Consider the following 15744-nt stretch of genomic DNA (forward strand, 5'->3'; position numbering starts at 1 on the left):
AAAAAAAAAAAAAAAAAAAAAAAAAAAAAAAAAAAAGGGAAAGAAAAGAAATCCACGGCTATGAGATCTTAGGGCAGCGAGGACTCACTCTTCAGCAAACTGAGGATTGGCTGCTCTGAATTTGGCAAAGTCTTCACCCAATTTTCCAAGCACATCTTTCATGTGAAGATGTCTGTAGTCAACCCAGACGGTATCGTTTTCGGAGATTTCCATCTCCTTAAGTTCTTCATTATGGCTACCTTCGTTTATAATTGTTTTGTAAGTGACTTTGTCCCCATCTTTTATCGGTAGCAAGTCATGCACCATAGATTGGTACGTAAATTCGTGGATAAGTGGCGCAACAACGTCCATAGAGCGATCCACCACCATAAGGACGCCTCGCGGTCTCTGGGACGGGGGCGGGAAGTCCTTTTGAAACTGGGCAAACTGATCTAGCTCATTTTGAATGAATCGGGCAAGGTGCGAGCACATAACACTAGCTTCGTGCGTTGGCGTTCTAGGCTTATAGTATCGGATCACGGGGTACTCTCCTAAGCTCACACAAAGAGATACAATCTAGATCCCTGGTCAGTGGTCGACTCCTATGACACTACATCCAAGAACAGAAGTACCGTACTTTCTGTGCCAGTCCCTCCAGATGCTCGCGAATCAAGTGGTTGCAGCCGGGGTGGAACAACACGGGGAAACTCCACGGATCTCGAAAGGTGACAAGACGCGATTCCCTCGGGAAGTAGTCGGCGCTCATAACTCGGAAGCTAGCAATTTGTTCTTGGGCCATTTGAGATCGTTCGAGTCTAGTGCGCTGTTGGGGGTCGAGGTCTGTAGACGAAGTTAGGACTCGACTCGCGGGCGCAGAAAAGGAGATGTGACCGACATGACGTCCAAACCAACCAGGCCTTCTTGTATCGCTTTCGCTCAAAGTCGGCCATTAGGCAATCGACAATATGTGACTGGGGCGATAGGATATACAGCGCATCCATAGGGTTGGACTTCCGCTTTTCCTCGATCTGCTCGACATCTTGAAAGAATGATCATTTAGCCGATGTGATTCATTATCGATCGAAATACCCGGCTTACTGGTAACATTGAGGTTGAGAATATCATCCTCGCTCACAGCATTATCGATTAATTTCCGGCTGGTCTCGTCCACAACCAGGACTTTCCACTGCACGTCACCACCATTAGTTCCGCGTCCACAAGGAGGAGGGGTCTTAGCACACCTCATTCCCTGCCGTATACCGGATTGTATTGAGAATGACTATGTGGAAGGTTAGTATGTACAATGAACGAGTGGTTTAGCTGAATACATCAACTACAGAAGGACTCACTTTCGCGTTGAATATTGAGTATGGAGGAGTTCATCTTGGCCGGCCGGCAGCCCTCTAGCTGTAGGTTAGGTTTGATGTCGCAGACTTGAAAACAATAAGACTTCAGCCTGAAAGCGACTGGTATAGGGAGAATAATGAGGAAAGGCAGGCGACACTTTAGAGGGTCCAATCAGGGGGTGGAGGGGTTGGGAATGGAAGTGAGTTCTTTCTTTATGAAACGTATCTGTTACTAGAGACCCTCTCCCAACTGTCCCCACCATTCAATCCATCATAGATTGCGGCGGATCGGCAGCATTCATGCGGTGTGGCGCCGGCACGCTTTCAGCCTTCCCTTATCGGGATATTGCTCCCTGCTGCTTTAATAACGATAGTAGGGTGCCAAGTTTTATCAAGGGCGACCATGACTAAGGCGGCAATGGCTACATACTAAAACAGGAAGATAGTCTTTTATTTGGTTGGATACGGTCAATTTGCCGATGTCATTGGTACTCCTGCAAAAATGATACTTTGAATTTTTCAACTCAACTTGTCCTCGGTCGTTAAATGCATTGCAAGGGTTTGGTCGCAGGTTCCCCTGCTAGCTCCATGCACCATTATATGCAGCTTTTCCGCGTTACAAAATCTGCTACAGCTTAAGTCTTTCGGCCGCGAATCGTCCCCGACGCCTTTCGAACGCGCTCGCCGTTTGAAACCTGCCTTCTCGCTTAAGGAATGCAGTCATGGGCGAGTAGAGGCAGCCATTGCCTGTCATGCGCTATACAACCTCTTTTTCGTTTGGGAATACGAACATTTTCCACCACACCAGCACTTCAGAGGTCGAAACGGTTGCAAAAGTCAAAGAAGTCACAACAGGCCACACAGACTAAGCCTGACAATGTATTTGCCCCTTTGGCTCCTTTTTTGATGACCCCTCTAATAATAGTTTGTGTTCCTGAATAGTCTCCGGCTAGACCTTCCCTCCGTTCCGCTACAAAGAATTCAAGGCAGAATGTCACCGCACCGGACTTCTCAATCATCGTGGGGACTCTGCTGAAGGAGCTCAAGAAAGAATTAGCACAGAGCTCTGAGTCAGCGTTAGCTGGATGGCAGAGATTTGAACGATATGTAATGAATGCATGCAAATTAGAGGACCGAGCAACTAGTGGGGGGTTCGGCACTCTACGGCAGGTGAAGACCACATTACAAAAGACGTACATTCAATCTGGCGTTCGGGGCTTAAAGAATGAGTTGGAGTATCTCCTATACGCTGAGGATGTCACTTCGAAATACTCAACCCCCAACTTAGAACAGCAGAAGAAAGTGGCGGATATGCGTTTTCCAGCAGAGTGGTATCCGCAAGCGCGATCTATACAGCGAACAATACATCTACATGTTGGGCCAACGAACTCGGGGAAAACGTATCAGGCATTAAAAAAGCTCGAGGCTAGTAAAAGTGGCTTCTATGCTGGGCCACTAAGACTACTTGCGCAGGAGGTATACCATCGATTTCAGGCCAACGGAACTACCTGCAGTCTTGTCACTGGTGATGATGTCAAAATCCCTGAGGGCCAGGCGCCGACTATTGTGAGCAATACAGTTGAGATGGTTAATCTAGGGCAACCGTATGATGTAGGGGTCATTGATGAAATTCAAATGATTGGGGACCCCAAACGCGGATGGGCCTGGACTCGTGCTGTACTTGGGGCGCGTGCTAAGGAACTTCATCTCTGTGGTGAGCCAAGGGTTGTACCGCTGATACGAGAGCTGGCAGCCCTTACGGGAGATAAGCTTGAAATTCACCGATATGAACGACTAAACCCTCTGAAGGTTATGGACCGAAGTCTAAGGGGCGACCTAAAGAACCTGCAAAAGGGAGATTGCCTGGTCGCCTTTTCTCGCGTCGGAATTCACGCGCTTAAAGCAGATATTGAAAAGGTCACTGGGAAACGGGCGGCAATTGTATATGGAAGCTTACCAGCTGAAATTCGGACTCAGCAAGCCAGTCTTTTCAATGACCCAAATAACGAATACGACTATCTGGTCGCTAGTGATGCCATTGGTATGGGTCTAAATTTGTGAGTCTGCTGTCGCTATAATGTCGCACCATATATCCTAATCAACCTTTCTACAGGAGTTGCAAACGTATCATTTTCGAAACACTCGTGAAGAGGGTGCCAGGTGGTCTTGTGAGGCTCTCCGTACCTGAAATTAAACAAATCGCAGGACGCGCTGGCCGTTACCGGTCGGCTGCTCAACAACAGAAAAACGGAAAGCCTGCCGAGAATGACGGCACAAATGTCGGTTATGTAACATCCCTAGAAGAGGTGGATCTTCCCTACATTCACCAGGCCATGGGGATCGAGCCCCCTCCAATCACTGCGGCCGGCGTGTTCCCTCCAGAGCCTATTTTCCAGAGGTTTGCCGCATACTTCCCTCAGAGCATTCCGTTGGAATATATCATTAAGCGTCTTATTGATGTTTCCCAAGTACATCCTTTGTTCTTCATGTGTGACCCTCGGGGTCAATTGGATAACGCCGAGGTTATAGACACTGTGAGCGGCTTGCGATTTGAAGACCAAATGACCTTTATGGCTGCGCCCATGCATACCCGGGACATCTCCTCGCGCGATGTTGCCTGTGCATTTGCGCAATGTGTCGCCGAGCACACAGGTGGTCGCTTGCTGGACATACCGGACTTAAATTTGGAGATTCTAGAAGAGCCTGTGTCTGGAAACAAGGAATATTTGCATGACTTGGAGATATTGCACAAGTCTGTGATATTGTACTCGTGGCTCAGTTTTCGATTTGGTGGAGTCTTTACTGACCGAACTCTTGCCGCCCACGTGAAGGAGCTAGTCGAAGAGAGAATGGTTAGGGCACTGACTGAGTTCTCTGCTAATAAGAAGCTGAGAAAGGACGCCTCACTTCGCCGCCAGATCGCTTTACAGAAACAGATTCAGGACCATAAACGATTACTTGCTGAAGCCGACCTTGACGCTCTCGAAGAAGAGAGCGAGGAAACGGTCCCTATTGATCTCTCAGCCGACAACGACTCTCTAGAAAGGGTCAGTCCGGAGGCACAGGCTGCGTAGGATCTCATGCCTTGCCGATATATCTACTGCGGATCTTATTGTAACGAAGCATTCCAGCAGCTTCTCTACTCTCTCAGTCCTAGTCATCGCGATGGTAGCGAGAACGATACAAGCCAAACTTTTTTTTTTTTTATCTGGTTGAAGGTTGGCATTCAAAATTCTTAGGGGGGCGAATAATAGTTGAAGACTTCCCTTGTTTGGATGATTGGAATTAGGGGTTAGTGTAACATACAAATGTAAACTAAGTGTACATTATATCAGTATATAGATCTAGCTCAGGCCGATTCAGGGTGCCATTCAGTTTTTGCTGCCTGACATGATCAGCTTTAAATCTAATTCAATTTGCAGACACAAGGCATCTCTTCCAGACATTTCCGAATAGTGGTGTATCTCATGCAATTCTAGCAAATACTATAGCTTCATATGTTGCCCAACCTCGCTTCATACAATAACCTCCTCAAATATCCAAGTAGTTTGACTTGTATTTACTGTTACTTTGAACCAATAAAGTGAACCAGGTAATCCAGAACCTTTAATAATATTCTTGTATTGTAAAAGTAAAAATATATGAATGGATTCCATTAAATACTCCGTACTAGTGAATACATTTGAGGTTGGCTTATCTTATCAGTGGCGAGTGGTCCGCAATACGCCAGAACGATTTTCCGCGACAGTGAGCTTTCCCGATTCAAGCATTCAAAGATTGGCGAAACGCAACCTACTGACCAGAGAGGTGCGTAGCACACTCTTCTGCGAATAACTCACATATCCAAGAATTCATTTGATTGGTTTTGATTGTTCGTTGACTTGCGGTCACTTTTGAAGCGCCAGTCATGGATGACCTCCAGAGTCTGGAGCTCTTTTCGCTCGTTTCGCGAATTACGAGCGAACTCCAGAACCACTTGGGGATAAATGACAAGACATTAGCGGAGTTCGTGATTGACCAGCATCTGAAATGCAGTTCGTTTTCGAAATTCAAGGAGACCCTAGACGAGATGGGCGCGGAGTTCCCTCAGAGTTTGATGGAAAGTATTGATCGTCTCGTGCTCACCATGCACCCGAAATACAAGACGAAGAAGACGGATGATGCCGACAAAGCGGAAGGGGGTGATGATATGGACGTCCTCGATGCACTCGAAAAGAAGGCGCGCGTATTCAAAGGTCTAGCTGTTCCGGACAAGGCACCGCAGTGGGATGAGGACAACTACACGGATAGGAAAATTGCAGACGAAGGAGATGCCAAGGCCGATGTAATGGACGATACATTTGCGATGCTTGAAGGACTAGCAGGAAAGGCCCGAGAGGAGAAGGGCCACGCAACAGGGGAGGACCGGAGTAGCAGAAAACGAAGCAGAAGCCCTGGTTACGATGACTACGATCGTGGACGTCGGCGCAAGGATAAATATCGTTCCCGGTCGAGATCGTATAGCCCCCGTCGCCGTAAGAGAGATGACGACGTCGACGAATTCGGCCGTACGCGAAGCAAGTATTCCAGCCGGGATGAAAACCGCGACGGTCACAGCGAGCGACGGCGGCGGCATGATCGGAGTCAGGACGACCATTTTCGAAAACCACCCCCAGTTGAGTTGGATGATGCCCCGGTACTGTACAAGGTCTACGACGGACGTGTCACTGGTGTGAAGGATTTTGGAGCCTTCGTGAATCTCTTGGGTGTCAAAGGCAAGGTGGATGGCCTGGTACACGTTTCTGCGATGCAAGAAGGAGCGCGAGTAAATCATCCTTCGGATTTGGTCTCCAGAGGTCAGCCAGTCAAAGTCAAGGTCATCAGTATACAAGGGTCTCGCATTGGGCTCTCGATGAAGGAAGTCGACCAAGTGACTGGGCTTGATCTTATTCCTCAACGCCGATTGGCGTCTGGCGCCAACATGGAACGCCTCGACGGGACTTCAGCGAATGAGCGATATGGCAACTTGAGCTCGGAAGTGCCTGTCATCGAGGATTCTGATGGGAAGCCCATGAAAAACCGAAAGCGCTTAACTTCACCAGAGAGGTGGGAAATTAGACAGCTGATCGCATCCGGTGTTGTGTCAGCGGCTGACTACCCCGATCTCGACGAGGAATACCATGCAACACTGACAGGCGAGGGCACCTTTGAGGAGGAGGAAGATATTGATATCGAAGTCCGAGATGAAGAGCCGCCCTTTTTAGCTGGTCAAACTAAGATGTCCCTGGAATTATCTCCTATCAGAGTTGTCAAGGCGCCCGATGGCTCTATGAACCGAGCAGCTATGGCGGGTACGAACCTGGCTAAAGAACGAAGAGATCTTCGTCAACAAGAGGCCCAGGATAAGGCTGCGGAACAAGCTGCGGAAGTTGATCTTAACGCACAATGGCAAGATCCTATGGCTGCACCAGAAGACCGGAAATTTGCGGCTGATCTTCGAACGGCTCAGCAACCTAAACCCGATGACGCTGTGCCTGAGTGGAAAAGAGTTACAATGGGCAAAAATCAGTCACTCGGCAAGCGAACATCGATGTCCATTAAGCAACAACGCGAAAGTCTGCCGGTTTACAAGTTCCGGAAGCAACTTCTTGATGCTGTTCGTGACAACCAATTGATGATTGTTGTTGGAGATACTGGGTCCGGAAAGACCACACAGTTGACACAATACTTGGCTGAGGCTGGTTATGGAAATAATGGCATTATCGGATGTACCCAACCGAGACGTGTGGCCGCAATGTCAGTCGCCAAACGTGTAGCTGAAGAAGTTGGGTGCAAGCTCGGTGCAGAGGTTGGATACACGATTCGTTTTGAAGACTGCACCAGCCCTGAGACACGAATTAAATACATGACTGACGGAATGCTTCAAAGAGAAGTCCTCTTAGACCCAGATTTGAAGAAGTACTCTGTCATCATGCTTGATGAGGCCCACGAGCGGACAATTGCTACAGACGTCCTTTTTGGATTGTTAAAAAAGACAATAAAGCGAAGGCCTGACCTTCGACTTATTGTTACGTCGGCGACGTTAGATGCAGAGAAGTTCTCCGAATATTTCAACGGTTGCCCTATTTTCTCGATTCCTGGGCGTACATTCCCAGTCGAGATTATGTATTCAAAGGAGCCCGAGTCTGACTATTTGGATGCGGCTTTAATCACTGTCATGCAGATTCACTTAACGGAGCCTTCTGGTGATATTCTTGTTTTCCTGACGGGACAAGAAGAAATCGATACCTCCTGTGAGATTTTGTACGAGCGAATGAAAGCGTTGGGTCCTTCCGTACCAGAGCTTGTCATCCTTCCTGTCTACTCTGCTCTTCCTAGTGAGATGCAGAGTAGGATTTTTGAACCTGCACCACCAGGAGGTAGGAAGGTTATCATTGCAACCAATATTGCCGAAACATCCATTACTATTGACAACATCTACTATGTCATTGACCCTGGCTTCGTGAAGCAAAATGCTTACGATCCGAAACTTGGTATGGACTCCTTGGTGGTCACTCCTATCTCGCAAGCGCAGGCCAAGCAACGAGCCGGTCGTGCTGGAAGAACAGGCCCAGGAAAATGTTTCCGTTTGTATACTGAAGCAGCCTACCAATCGGAAATGTTGCCAACCACAATTCCCGAGATCCAGCGTCAGAATCTCTCACATACTATTCTCATGCTTAAAGCTATGGGCATCAATGATTTGCTTCATTTCGACTTCATGGACCCTCCTCCGACAAACACCATGCTTACTGCACTAGAGGAGCTCTATGCTTTGTCTGCACTCGATGATGAAGGCCTTTTGACTCGTTTGGGTAGGAAGATGGCAGACTTCCCCATGGAACCAGCACTTGCCAAGGTCCTCATTGCGTCAGTCGACATGGGATGTTCTGAGGAAATTCTTAGCATCGTTGCTATGCTCTCTATCCAGTCGGTCTTTTATAGACCTAAAGAAAAGCAGCAACAGGCAGATCAAAAGAAAGCCAAGTTCCACGATCCACAAGGCGACCACTTGACCCTTCTCAATGTGTACAACGGCTGGAAAAATTCAAAGTTCAACAATGCTTGGTGTTTCGAGAACTTCATCCAGGCGCGTCAGATCCGCCGTGCTCAAGATGTGCGCCAGCAGCTTCTTGGCATCATGGACCGGTACCATCACCGCATCGTCTCATGCGGACGGAACACTACCAAAGTACGTCAAGCACTATGCACCGGGTTCTTTAGAAATGCAGCGCGCAAGGACCCCCAGGAAGGATACAAAACACTTGTTGAGGGTACACCCGTCTATATGCACCCCAGTTCTGCGTTGTTTGGCAAGCCGGCTGAACACGTCATTTATCACACATTGGTCCTCACGACGAAGGAATACATGCATTGCACTACAGCTATTGAGCCCAAATGGCTGGTCGAGGCAGCTCCAACTTTCTTCAAGGTCGCTCCTACTGACCGCTTGTCGAAGCGTAAGAAGGCTGAGCGTATCCAACCCTTACACAATCGCTTTGCGGGCGAGGATGATTGGCGTCTGTCTGCACAGAGACGTCAAGGTAGAGGAGGTGGTGGAGGAACTTGGGGTTAAACCTTGTACAATTTCCCATCTCATCATGTCATGCCCTCGTTGTCTGGGTAACTACAATACGTGCCCTTTTACAGTAATACCCCGATTGAAGTGTTTTTTCTTGTTGATCGCGCCCTTGGTGCGCTTTGTACTGAGAGCATACTAGGGAACTCAGCATTTGTATTCAGAGAGTATAACGTACGATATAGACGTGTTCAAGAAATATTACCGTCCTAACAGTATCTTTTACCAATTCTATAGCAGGAAGTGAATGTAGTTTAATATGCAAATATAGGATTTCCCGAGGTCACTAAGAACGCACGAAGACCCCCCAAAGCCAAGTCCAACCGTTCGAGGAATCAAGTTATCAAAGAAACCTCAAGGAGAGAACCATCTCCCAGCCTAAATGATGACGAAGAGGACGATGATGGTTTATTGCACAGGGTTGTGAGCCAGTAGAGTACAATGGCAGTGATGATGGGTATAACTCGGATTAATAAAAATAAAATAAAATATAAGACATAAAAGAAACAGAATAGAAAACCCATCCTTTTATCCCTCATTGCCTGCACCATCCACATGATGTTCTTCCCATCCCCACAGTCCAGACGAAAGTTCTATTTCGAACCGTTCAATTGGAAAAGATCCTATAGGTCGTGCTTAAAAGAAGGCTCCCCGGCAGCCCTCAAAGTTGCAAGCACGCTTTGCCAGTGCAGGAGATGGTCTGAAACGCGATTGGGGTCGTTGGCATTTCTACATCCAAAAATCTCGGTTTGAATAGAGTCAATGGACCCAGCAGCATGGTTTCCTGAGTCTGTATTAGTGATCCATCGGCTGAAATTGTTTTCAACCCCAAGCGAGAATATATGGGCCGCTTCCTAGGTTTTCCATTTACCTATCTAGATGAGCGCGACGGTTACGGACTCCAGAGAGGAACACTTTCCATCTCTAAGCCGCACACCCTCCGAGGAGTTGGTTTTGCGGCGACACATATGTACGACTATTGTGCTCGCAGATACTCCATTCTGCTTGGTTGTTGAGCTGTATGGTATTGTAATTCAATGAACTTTGAACCTGACCTGACCTTGGTGTTGCAGGACTAAGTAGTAACTTGTACTATTTGACTCACTTGTGAACGTCCTCATCATTAAGGGAGATATTGATCCCCCCCCCCCCCCTTTTTTTTTTCTAGACCAGAATTAGCCAATAGCTAGTTGGCTTAAGTTATATATACCTACCCTTTACAATATCAGTTTCCGAGACGTCGATTTTCAGAGGCCTCGTTATCATCCTCACGGCGACTAGACAGCTGTTAGTTCATGCCTAATCACTAGATACTAGACACACATACTCTTTTTGCTTTGCCGAAAGTGCTTCTCCATACTAGTAATTCTGTTTCGCTATATTAGCTTGCTTGACTGATCGCTTCGACTTGCATTTAAGCATGGCAATATCTGAGCTAGTAAATAATTAGTCAAGTATTTGTAAAGGTTCTAATCTACTTGACTTACTCCCACTCATAGAAAGAGGAGTATGTAGACGCAGGGCATGGAGTTCCAGGTCCAGATTGCATTGCAGTCTTGTCATGATCTCCATTCTTTGTTAAAGATCAATAGAAGCCCAGTAAACAAGTTAATATTCAAATTCTACGAGTCACGAGCGAGTTATGTAGTAAACTTACTAACAGCCTAGTCATTTTCAGCCTGACTTGTTCCACCGCGTGTGGCCTTGCCCAGAATGATCTCCTTGTGCGTCTTCAGGTGCTTGCGTAAGTTGTTTGTGTCTGGCCATCGTTCCTCTGATCTAGATTAGGAGATGACTAGGTGTAGATTCAAGATCTTCCAGATCTTAGATTGCTTTTTGTGCAATTCTGAATCCTGCAGAAGATCTCGCCCCAGTATAGTTAACATTTTGTTATGGGATAAGCCGTTTGTACGGCTTACCACCTAGGTTAGTAGAGCCTATCCACGTTAGCCGGGGGCATATCTTCTTTCCTTCAATTATCATAAACTTACAACCATTAGGAGCATATATATCGTAGTCTCCGGGGACTAGGCTTTGGCTGGCCGGTGTGATATTCTCCCTGATTCTTGATTTGATGGCAAATGGCCTGGTTGGGCACGGTACAATGACCCAGACGATATTGAGCATGTCGACAAGATTGCCTTAAGTAATTGAGCCATTTTAATCTGCCTAACCTGTCTAGGTGATTGAATTGCTTGAATTGACTGACCTACCAAGGTAGATTAAATCACTTGATCTGACTGACTTACATAGATGGATTGAATCGTTTGATCTACCTATCTACCTAAGTTGAATTGCTTGCCTGACCTACGTAGATTACTTCATAATAGGAAATTTTTAATTAGCTATAGTTAACTAAGTAACAAGCTATACTTAGTATTACTAAGCGTAAAATCAAGCCATCAAGCGAAGCGAGGGATCATGGCTTGTAGTAAATTTGGTGTAAAATAGGCATTTGGACGGAAACTTGATGAGGGCTGTACTACTAGTAGAATGGGAGTCTGGGCAGGCTGCATGGAAAAGTTTCTTCGCTCCTTCCGTGACTGGGGTCGCCGGCAGCCAATCAGGTCCCGCAAAATTTTGACGGGAAGCTTTACATAACTTCCAATTTCATCTCCTCTGCGTTTCAAGTCTCCAAATTCAATCAGGAGATCATCCACACGCAAAAATGTCTCCTCATGATGATCAGCTTCACAGGAATAAGAGGAGAAAGGTGGATTCTGCGCAGGAGAATGCTGCTCCTACGGATATAACGTCTCACGGGCAACTACGCAATCTTTTAACCTTCCAACAGAATATCAATGAGGTCAAACAAGGTCAGTACGCTATCTTACTCTTTTTGTGTGTTCTGTGTAGAACCATACTCACAGAGTAACTCCAGGCATTAAGAAATTCAAAGAATTTCTTCTCGCAACTGGGCAGACTGAGAACGAGGGCGAGAAAGCCAAGAAATTCCGTATCCTCAAAGCCTATTGTGATTCGCAAATCTCGCATGAAGAAGAGCCTTCTTGCTTTCCAGATCTAATCCAAACTTGGAATTTTGCAGATAGTAACAATAATGAGTCGTTGCTGACTGTGGTTCCGTCGGTGTTGGCTCTTTTTATTAAGACTGTATCTACTAACTTGGATTTCCGAGAGTTTGGATTAGCTCTATGCAAGTTTCTGTTGAAAAAGGAACAACTAAGGTTTTTCAACCGCGGCTTGACAGCAACAAAATCTAAGGAGCATCTAATATCGCCCTGTCTTCGTCTCCTTACTGAAATTGTCAGCTTCGACGGAGGTGCTGTTGCACGGCATGTCTACGCCGTGCGGTATATTACTCTTAAACGCATAGAAGTATTCTTAACTCCGAACAAATCTCAATTAGAGGAGGCTTCAGATGACAGTCAAAAGTCGACTCTCCGACGGAATGCTCAACGATATGTTCTGGCAAACTTGAGATTCCAGCATGCTAGTGCGAAGAGCGACATTATCGAACAGCACAAGGTCATCAGAGCATTCTTGGAGTATGTAAGAAAAGACCCCCGAGATACTGTTTTGGATATCATCAGGGCCATCGAGAGGGATATTGTGCAAGATACTTCCCTTTCCAGGAATGCGAAGACGAAGTTTTTCAACCGAGGGAACTTGGAGAAGCTTGTGACGCTCTACGGCTACGACAGAGAGTCTGAGGAGCCGAATCCCACTGGCGTATCTATTGCCAGTGAGATCCATAAGATCCTAATGAATGTCTGCACCAAGTCTAGTCATGGCGTCTTACTGTCGGAGACGAGCTGGTACCCTAACGGGAGTGACCCGGAGTCCTTGCCAGGCGAGGAAGACACATCGATCGACTTGGGGCTTGATTCTGCAGTATATGTCGACAAGTATCGAGAGTCTGTGCCTGTTCGTAACGGGATATTATCTTACCTCGCTCAGACTCTTCGTCCAGACGCAGACAGCTTGCAGATCGAGCTTCTGGTAGCTATCTTTAAAGAAGCACCGGAGCTTGTTGCCGATTTCTTTACAAAGAAAACCATGTTTGTTTCAGACCCGAAACCTACACCATCATGGATGGCAGAGTCCGCGCTTCTGTTTTCCACGGTCAGCTTGCCTGTTCCAACGAACTTTGGTTGGAAGGATAAACTGCCTTCTATGCCGCCTCCCGTATCGGTAGTGATCGAGAACATCCTACCTCGTCCGCTTAGCCAGAGGACCCTAACCCGCTGCCTGAATTTAAACGCGGAGATAATTACTTTATTTGCGGTTCGGATTTTGACAATCTCTTTCAACAAGCTGCGAAAGGTTCTTCGTATTTTTAATTCAGATCATGGTGTCAGCCAATCATTTTGGGCTCAGGCCAAAGGTAAATTAATCGCGGAGTTCTGTCGTCGATGTCCCTCAATGAAAGATGTTGTATCGTTGTACAAGAAAACTGCCAAGGAGGATCTGCAGCAGCAAGAAGCTGTGGCCGAGCTGCTCGCCTGTTTCTATGAAATTGTGTCTGATGTGGCATTTGAAGAAACTTTCGATGTTTCTCTTGTTTTGGTTGATATCTTGAAACGTTTGGACGAGTCAAGTCCTAGTGAGGAAGACTCGGAATCATTGCTTGCTCAATTGGGTAGTATCCTTAAGATCGCACAGCAATCCGCATCGATGCGCTGGTGGCAAAAGCCTGGTAAGTACGTCGTAATATTATCGCCCTGAACGTCTTGCTAATATGGCTATAGGGTCTATGCAATTCTCTGCATTCACCTCGATTCTCAAGGTTGTAACGGGGGCATCATCTCGTGATTCTCTCAAAGATATTGAGGTCCTGCTTAAAACTGTGCTTACGGAGAACTCTGTCTTGCAAGACTCAGGCTCCTACCTGTCACTCGTATCCAGCTTTGAGACTTCCGACTCTGGAAGTCTGCACCATCAATTATCCTTTTTCGATAACTGTGTTTGTCGGGTGGCAAAAAAGCCCGTTCACTACCAAGACTTGCTTGAGTCACTGTGTGAGGCAGTATCAAAACCGGTCAGCCCTATTGTAGCTGCTATTACTGAACAATGGCCGTTTGTTGTTAAGTCCGGAGGTGATGCAGAAAGCGCTGTTGGTGTGTGGATTGCTAAAATTCTTGGGAAGTTGAAAGGCTCCGGGGAAGACTCAAAAGCGTTGAAGGCTGCTCGGGATACGTTGGTAGCAGCCACTGACAATAAGCGCACCAAGTCGACTCTGAAAAAGGCATTAAAAGATACCGAAGAGGGGCCAAGCCAGGATAGCAACGGACGAGAGTCTAGCACAACACAACCGACAACCTCACGTTCAAGCAACGAGAAGTCAAACGTGGACCTGGAGGAGATATTCGGCACATTACCCACGGAAGGCACAACTCACAATGCATTGCATAGATGGGAGAAGGAGGACATCGAGATCTCCGTTGAGCAAGGCCGGGTGGCAGACCTGATGCTCTGCCTGTGCTCAGAACATGAAGAAGTCCGAAGACAGGCATTCGCTAACATAACTCGATTTATGTCCAAGATTCGAGTAAGTTGATACTTTTCCTATGATAGCTAAATGGAGAGATTACATGGCTCACAATACCAGGAATCCAAATATGTCGAGTGGAGGTCGGTGTTCCTTCTCACCGGTGAACTCCTAGAGACGGTGAAGCAGATTGGTCTAGAGTCGCCCGTGCCATGGATTGTGGGAGAGTGTGCTTCCAATTGTCTCGCAGTTCTCGTCAATCCAATGCACAAGCTCTATGGAAAAGTCAACAAGTTTCTCCAGAAGGCACCTTCCTGGGAGCCAGAGAAGATTCCATCGTATTGGATTGACAAGATTCTGTTGCACGAACCCGAATTGGATGATGGTTACTTCGAGGAGACCAACTGGCTACTGGATCTACTTATTAAAGGCCTTCGCACGGAGACTGTAAGCTACCATGTCGTAAACCATGCGAAACATCATTAACGAGCTTGCAGGATATGGGGATCTACCGCCGCGCGAATGTGTTTGAACGAGCACTTTCTTTCTATGAATCACCCGGACCTAGCCTTCCATCCAAGCGAAAGATTTTACACCTACTGTATCGCTCAACGCAGGTCCAAGGTAGCACAACTTTGATTACTCGGGCTGGCATTGTCAGCTGGATCCAGAGCCAAATTCCAGCATTGGGTGGTAAGGAGGTGCCAACTTTTACGGCCATGGCGTTCTCTTTGTATGAATCCTCGGAACAGGACCGGGTTATGAAATGGAGTGGAGGATCTGTGGCACAGGTTGTTGAAGACATTGCTATGTAGATGCTTAATAATTTAGGAGAGGATGTAAATCCTTTTCTTCTATAGACATAATGCTGGATATTTTTTTCAATTTTCCTTTTTCTTTCTAAATCGCTTCTCTACTAGTTACAATCGTATAAATACTTATAGTGTGTTAATTTTGCACTATGATGATTATGTAGTACTAGAGCTTTGTCAAAATACTGAACGTCATGTTACCAAAATATATAAAAGTGAATGAGTCCTCACCAAAGGAGCGCTAGTAATACCTGTGAATAGTAGCGAATGATTAGTATCCCCTACCGTCACATACTGATAGACCTTAGAATAAAAATCGTGACTTTTGTGTATTAAAGAATGAGCGCATAGAATAATTAATGCTTGTGTTTGACTTGATGATGATGCTGGTTGTTGGTGTTGTTGTTTGTCAGGGTACAAAGCGACTTTCCCCATTTGGAAGTCGAGTGCAAGAGCCTGAGGCCGACCGGTCGAAACAAACGTTTTGCGGCCACAAGTTCAGATCGGGCGCTCTCCGTTGAAACCATTCACCACAACAACCCCCCATCATTTACCTACTAC

General features: G+C 46.6%; 4 protein-coding genes across 4 annotated transcripts in view; 3 read left to right on the forward strand and 1 right to left on the reverse strand.

Annotated features, from left to right (window-relative positions):
• Positions 1-1570, reverse strand: part of BDV38DRAFT_96916 (Sec1 family protein) — a 2915-nt gene extending 1345 nt beyond the window's left edge. The window contains exons 1-6 of the mRNA XM_032064206.1: positions 1329-1570; positions 1221-1258; positions 1078-1165; positions 875-1018; positions 617-819; positions 89-555 (exon numbers count right to left, since the gene is read on the reverse strand). Of these exons, the coding sequence (XP_031919114.1) occupies positions 89-555; positions 617-819; positions 875-1018; positions 1078-1165; positions 1221-1258; positions 1329-1362 (974 nt within the window). The 5' untranslated portion in view covers positions 1363-1570. The remainder of the gene's footprint in view (positions 1-88; positions 556-616; positions 820-874; positions 1019-1077; positions 1166-1220; positions 1259-1328) is intronic.
• Positions 1571-1812: 242 nt separating this feature from the next.
• On the forward strand, positions 1813-4722 carry BDV38DRAFT_96951 (ATP-dependent RNA helicase SUV3). The gene is made up of 3 exons (XM_032064208.1): positions 1813-2204; positions 2268-3382; positions 3439-4722. Exons 1-3 carry the CDS (start codon positions 2040-2042, stop codon positions 4397-4399), a joined length of 2241 nt encoding a protein of 746 aa, XP_031919115.1. The 5' UTR covers positions 1813-2039; the 3' UTR covers positions 4400-4722.
• A 383-nt stretch (positions 4723-5105) lies between these two features.
• BDV38DRAFT_234566 (putative RNA helicase-like splicing factor (HRH1)) lies at positions 5106-9116 on the forward strand. The gene has a single exon (XM_032053255.1). The coding sequence runs from the start codon at positions 5233-5235 to the stop codon at positions 8917-8919; it is 3687 nt and encodes a 1228-aa protein (XP_031919116.1). The 5' UTR covers positions 5106-5232; the 3' UTR covers positions 8920-9116.
• Positions 9117-11578: 2462 nt separating this feature from the next.
• On the forward strand, positions 11579-15215 carry BDV38DRAFT_234567 (NPA1/URB1 family protein). Its single transcript, XM_032053256.1, has 5 exons — positions 11579-11738; positions 11804-13579; positions 13632-14431; positions 14492-14818; positions 14869-15215. The coding sequence occupies exons 1-5, from the start codon at positions 11591-11593 to the stop codon at positions 15184-15186; spliced, it is 3369 nt and encodes a 1122-aa protein (XP_031919117.1). The 5' UTR covers positions 11579-11590; the 3' UTR covers positions 15187-15215.
• Positions 15216-15744: the final 529 nt, after the last annotated feature.

Source organism: Aspergillus pseudotamarii, assembly GCF_009193445.1.
Source record: "Aspergillus pseudotamarii strain CBS 117625 unplaced genomic scaffold BDV38scaffold_3, whole genome shotgun sequence".
NCBI classification, from domain to species: Eukaryota; Fungi; Ascomycota; class Eurotiomycetes; order Eurotiales; family Aspergillaceae; genus Aspergillus; species Aspergillus pseudotamarii.

Excerpts from the sequence above, each read along its gene's own strand:
- BDV38DRAFT_96951 (XM_032064208.1), top strand. The coding sequence starts at position 2,040 with ATGCAGTCATGGGCGAGTAGAGGCAGCCATTGCCTGTCATGCGCTATA. Across the intron at positions 2,205-2,267 it reads CACAGACTAAGCCTGACAAT|TCTCCGGCTAGACCTTCCCT; the intron begins GTATTTGCCCCT and ends GTTCCTGAATAG. Across the intron at positions 3,383-3,438 it reads ATTGGTATGGGTCTAAATTT|GAGTTGCAAACGTATCATTT; the intron begins GTGAGTCTGCTG and ends ACCTTTCTACAG.
- BDV38DRAFT_234566 (XM_032053255.1), top strand. The coding sequence starts at position 5,233 with ATGGATGACCTCCAGAGTCTGGAGCTCTTTTCGCTCGTTTCGCGAATT.
- BDV38DRAFT_234567 (XM_032053256.1), top strand. The coding sequence starts at position 11,591 with ATGTCTCCTCATGATGATCAGCTTCACAGGAATAAGAGGAGAAAGGTG. Across the intron at positions 13,580-13,631 it reads GCGCTGGTGGCAAAAGCCTG|GGTCTATGCAATTCTCTGCA; the intron begins GTAAGTACGTCG and ends ATATGGCTATAG. Across the intron at positions 14,432-14,491 it reads GATTTATGTCCAAGATTCGA|GAATCCAAATATGTCGAGTG; the intron begins GTAAGTTGATAC and ends TCACAATACCAG.